At 40.3% G+C, this 5,881-nt stretch overlaps 1 protein-coding gene across 1 annotated transcript; it reads right to left on the reverse strand.

Moving 5' to 3' along the window:
- Window positions 1-1,334: 1,334 nt before the first annotated feature.
- dio2 (iodothyronine deiodinase 2) lies at window positions 1,335-4,941 on the reverse strand. Its single transcript, XM_079443721.1, has 2 exons — window positions 4,403-4,941; window positions 1,335-3,087 (listed from the first exon to the last, which is right to left on the reverse strand). Exons 1-2 carry the CDS (start codon window positions 4,619-4,621, stop codon window positions 2,530-2,532), a joined length of 777 nt encoding a protein of 258 aa, XP_079299847.1. The 5' UTR covers window positions 4,622-4,941; the 3' UTR covers window positions 1,335-2,529.
- Window positions 4,942-5,881: the final 940 nt, after the last annotated feature.

The following is a 5,881-nucleotide window of genomic DNA, read 5'->3' on the forward strand; positions in this document are numbered from 1 at the left end:
AACTGTTAGGGTGGATTACTGTGACAGTATAGACAGGTGTGCAGATGAAGAAGGGAAATCAACTCACATTTACAATGCAAGAAGGTCTTTGATTGACTATCTTGATTTGTGATTTGTATGCAATAAAGTCAAATCCTTACTGATTAATATCATACGAGCCTCAGAGAAATTCCTTAAAGGGGTAGTTAAGCCAAAACCAAAAATTGTGTCATCATTTACTCATTCGTGTTGTTTCAAAACGTTTGACTTATTTTCTTCTGTGGAGCAAGTTTTGAAGAATATAGAAATAACAATGGACCCTATGCTGACTTTTACTGTATTTTCATTTTTAAAATATCTTCTGTTTTGTTTGGAACTACTTTAGGTTCAGTACTGTAAATAATGACAGAATTTTCATTTTTCAGTGAACTATCCCTTTAAGATCTAATTATCTTTAGGGATTTTCCTTTTTCCCCTCATCAGATTTATACATGCAGGGAAAAAAAGTGCATTAAATATGAATAAAATGTTTGGCATCCCTTGGGTTGGACTCTGAGCTGATTTACTGAATATATTGATATTAGGCCTAAGATCATTTTTCCGAGAGAGCGGTCAGATCACATCCAAACCAAATAGTCCACTGTCGAAGTATGAACATATACGACTTATCTTTGAACTGCAGACACATACATTTAAACGCTTGCGTCAACATTTCATATGAATTTATACTTGCCGATTTGGCAAACGTCCGCTTTTCTAAGGCATCATGTTTTGACCTTTTCTGAATAAATGGGACCAGGTTTTCCTCCCCTTAGTCCCGCGTCCTTGTTATGCCCTATAAATGAGAACACTTCTTCACACGCTGCTTAGAATTCTGTTCAGTACCTGTTTACCAGACGCATTCCTTAGAAAGCACACCATGGGACTCTTTCCTGGAGTGGGGCTTGTGTTTGTTGCTGTTGTGTGGCTCTCTTTTCCGATGCCTCCATCTTTAACGTTGGCAACCTCCCTGCTCCATCGTGCAGCACGGTGCCTTCCAAGACTGAGACAGTCTATGAATAACGTCTTAGTGGTCCAAATGGACTCTTTCCGCTCGGATAAGCGATGCCCGGCCACAACAAGGGGTTCTGTTTCATGGTGCTTCCCAGGGACATGTTCTCCCTCAGCCTTTGCTATTTCATTATTGGCAGCCTGGAAGACGCAGAAGTTCAGCCAGAGACCTCTGCGTCACATTGTTTGATTGTGTTGCACATGTTCAGGCCCATCACTATGCATTTCTGCAGACACATATTTAATGGGGAGGGGAAAACAGCACATGTACTCCTTATGGCTGGTGCATTTCTTTTTTCTTTTTTATAATTTGTCATCATGCAATGTTTTCTCCATCTGGAGTTTTCCGCTGAACTTTTTCCCTCCCTTTTTCAATCCAAATCACCCCTCATTGAAATTTTCCCGAATCAAACACAAAAACGGGGGGAGGGACGAGTCATAGGCAGCAGCAGTTCAACTTTATTTTTTCTTGCCTTTTTCTCATTAAAAGGAAGAGGACAGTTGTAGTACATGAGAACAGTCCTCTGAAACAAAACTCAAAGCCTTCAGAGTGATTCAGATTCAGAGTGATTGTTTCAGCATGTCAGCAGTCGTGCTCATTTGGATTAGGACAGAGAGGTGTGGTCTCTCATCCAACCACAGACAGGACAGAAGACCATTTCGTCTGTGATTTTCATGTGCACACCAGCACTGTATTGACCCAAATGAGCGACTGCCGATCTGCCGACGACATTCGAAAACTTTTCTCTAACATTCAGGGGTAAAATAACTTTTCATCAGCTTTCCTGTACACTGCAGCTAAGCCAAGCTGAGGCCATTGATTTGGCGATTTTTAAGTACAATACGGGCCGAATGAGTTAGTAGTTTTCATAATGGAATGCTGGGAATGCTTTTATTACCGGTGCAAATGAACTGAACAGTGTATCAGGGATGTAAAAGCTGATGGTACATGGAATATGAACGATTGTCAGTTGAAGAGGGGAAGGGAAAGTGTTACAAGCGCATAAACAGGCCACATATTAAAAATAAACACTGAATGTCAATAAAAATAAATTATTCTCTTTTTATATAAAAGCTGGGTACTTGTGCTTTCTCTTCTGTTCAGCAATTTGGTTTTTCTTTTGTAAGCAATATATGTTGTCGCATAAAAATATTGCACATTTTAACTATGTTAATCGCAAAGGAACAAGATATTAATAGTGCATCTACAAATAATTTTGCTGGCATCAATGTAATCTCAAAATCGAAGTGCAAACCACACGGTCATTATTTAGAGTCTATATTCATTTCATTCTTTTTGTAAAGTGGTTAGGAATGAAGGACACCTGCTGATCATTTTAGACAATTCAAGAAAATGACTTTGAGCCCAGCCCAAGTGTTTCCACCGGGGCCACCGTTAACAGGTCGAAAAGCACCTTAACCTCGATTTCTCTCCATTATACAAAAATAAAATCTTCTAGCATTCACAGAAAAGGCTATATGACTTCTTTTTCCAAGAAATTATCGCTTCCCGTAGCTCTTCTCGAGCCAGTGCCGAACATCTTTAAGGTTGTAGAAAAATGGACCCTTACCCCCAAGGTAAGCGATTTTCTTCTTCTGCACAATGCAAACCCGCTCGTAGGCCACACCGTAGGCTACGTTGGAGTTGTTGTCCATGCAATCTGCCACCAATTGGCACTGAGGAGGCAAAGAGAAATGCTCCAGAAGTGTCCGGGCGGCAAACATCCTCTCCTCCAGATTACGGTGTTTCCTCACTTCAAACGAAAAGTTCTCCATGGGAGGAGCCGCCCAGCCATCTGAGGGGTGAGCCTCATCGATGTAGACAAGCAGGAAGTCTGCCACATCCGAAAATTCCTCCACCATCCGCCGGAAAATCGGCAGCTGGCTTATAAAGGGGGGTCAAGTGGCCGAGCCGAAGTTGACCACTAACGGGCGGTCGGGAGATTCGAAGTCCAGCAGATGGCACTCGTTGTGGGTCTTACCGCTGACGCTCCAACGTCTGTTGATGCTGGCAACCTTCACCACCTTGGAGTTTGGAGCAGCTTCGCCCAGCTTCACCTGAACAAAACAGTTCCACATTCACTCATTAATATTTTTGAGGACATTAGAATAACATGGGCAATGAGCCATAATGCCTAGTGGCCGGCCAAAAGATCAGTCTCATGACTACACTGAAAATTACTTTACTTTGGCTTAGTAGGTTTATTGGCCTCTGTTGTTATGGAGACTCAAGTGATATCACCAGGCTTGAGATTTCACATTTACAGTTGTATACATACAAAAAAACAAAATCCCAAATTCTTTGGGGCTTTGTCACCGCTCTAAGCCGATGTTTTGGGCTTGCACCATTTAACACCATCTGTAAGAACTTTTAAGCATCTTGTAGAAAAAGTACAGCACATGATCTCTCTGATCTCACAAAACCTTTGGATCACACTTGAGCCAGATATTTGTAGTAGGATGTCTATAAAAATATATTTCTGTGACTTTATAAGTGCATATGAACTTTGGCACGGTGTTAAAACCTGGAAACACACATAGAACTCATCCTCTCCCTGTGACAAAATAACGTTTACATTATTTTCACACTAAATGATTTCCTCAGCAAGACTTTGTAACCAAACAATGATATAGTTAATGGTTGAGGACAATTAATGCACATTAAGCTAGTGTATCTTACCCCACAGGGTGATTTGATTGATTTTTAGTTAAAAAGTAACAGGAATGTAAATCCAGACATTTAATGAATTAAGAGCATTGCCCCCAGAGGTCACTGACTGTCTGGAGGGCAAAGTTCACACAACTTTATAAGGATTGGAATTGCACCAAATGTCTCATTTTGAAGATTAAGCAAATATATTTATTCAAAATTAGTTGGAGGATGTACACCACACTGTAAACAAATGTTTTTGAGAACATCTTTTCATCCATTTAACTTGTCATATATATATATATATATATATATATATATATATATATGTGTGTGTGTGTGTGTGTGTAGAAATCATTGGGTAATACATGCCACAATGACTGTTACAATTACTGCATGCAGGTTGATAACTAATTAAAATAACTCTAATTGCAATGTGTTCATAACATAAAATGTGTATTGCCCTTATTGTGCAGCATTTTCATCAACATCTGTTGTTTTGAAATGCACTTTAAAGCCAATTTGACGTCACTACGTGTGTCTATTGATATTATGCAGTACTTAGAGTAAATATACTGTAACGTGGGCACTAAAGTCTAACCAAACATTGCATTATGTCTACTGAACATTAAAACAACATAGACAAATAATCCCCAATGCCCTTTGAACCTATTTGAGTCGTACTCCAGAGTGAGTAGACCGAGTCTTGTGCTGTCAGCTTACCTGTTTGTAGGCATCCAGCAGAAAGCTGTTCCATATGGAGCGCACGCCGGCTGTGGTTAACATGCGCTGCCACTCACCCGTGGAGCCCGAGCAGCTCAGGAGTGACACCACACGCTTTACCAGCACTATCGAATCATACAGCACGAAAAACAGGCAGTTGGAGAAGAAACCAGGCAAGATCTGCAAAGTTACCAGGAGGTCCACACTAAGCATGCCCATTTCGCGCTGATTTATAACAGGTGGTTAACGCGCACTTTTGCTTATTTAAGTTCACCTTTCCGACTCATCCTGGTCAGATATCATCTCCTCTGCCTTCCCCCTCCTAAGAAACTTTCATTCACCTAAAGAAAGCAGAGCCGACCTAAGGATGTGGGCGTTTGCTCGCGGTGAGCCCGAATCTGCGTTTCTCCAAGCATCAGGCGTCTTTACGCACAGAGGAGCGCTGGTGCCAAACGTCCCCCTCCTTTCCGCTTTACAATTAACCAAAGGCTACCCGTTAGGTAGGTTCCTGAGTCGCTCTGCGTCTTTTTATACCGTCAATCATTCCGGGCTCTGAAATAAAGCCCGCGGGGCTGGTGGGAGCGTGACGTCAAAACGAGGGCTTTCTCTCCGGACGGGACATGCAAAAAAAGATGCAAACAGATCCAGTGCTTTTTTAACGTCAGTTGCTGATTACAAAAGGAGATTACGTGTCCCTGCATGAAGCGCCACGTTTGCATTGATTTGCATGAAATCAATCTTTTGCATATATAAATGTGTTTTGTTATCATATAGCGAGGTCAAAAAGTTAGAACTTAAAAGTTGGAATTTAAAACTGATAGATAGAGAGAGAGAGAGAGAGAGAGAGAGAGAGAGAGATTCCCAATGATTATTGATAGATAGATAGATAGATAGATAGATAGATAGATAGATAGATAGATAGATAGATAGATAGATAGATAGATAGATAGATAGATAGATAGATAGATAGATAGATAGATAGATAGATAGATAGATAGATTCACATTTTAGAGGGAAATTCAAAAATGATCACACCAGCAGCAAGATATGTAGGCTATCGGCCTGTCACAAACTAAGACTGTCAGCCAGTGGACAAAACTGAAGCAAGATCATTTCTTGCATGCTGTACAAAAGTGTTTGTTGTTGTTGTTTTAAGCAATGTCTTAAATATTTTTCTTGTTTGGGGGAAAAAAAAGAAAGAATGCATGTACTTATTTACTTAATTATTTTACAGATCTATTCTGTTTTATGTATTATATAATCGTTTGTTCCTTATTCATGTAATGGAAAATGCTTTGGCAATACTGTGCAAGTCATGCCAATAAAGCTCATTTGAATTTAGATAGACAGATAGACAGACAGACAGACAGACAGAGAGAGAGGAACAGATAGATAGCAAGAAGTTTGCCCCACATTTCCAATTAAAGGCCTAGCCTGTCAGGACAAGGATATGTTTGTTCATTAAGATTAGATCAATGT

This window comes from Barbus barbus, assembly GCF_936440315.1.
Source record: "Barbus barbus genome assembly, chromosome: 20".
Taxonomy (NCBI): domain Eukaryota; kingdom Metazoa; phylum Chordata; class Actinopteri; order Cypriniformes; family Cyprinidae; genus Barbus; species Barbus barbus.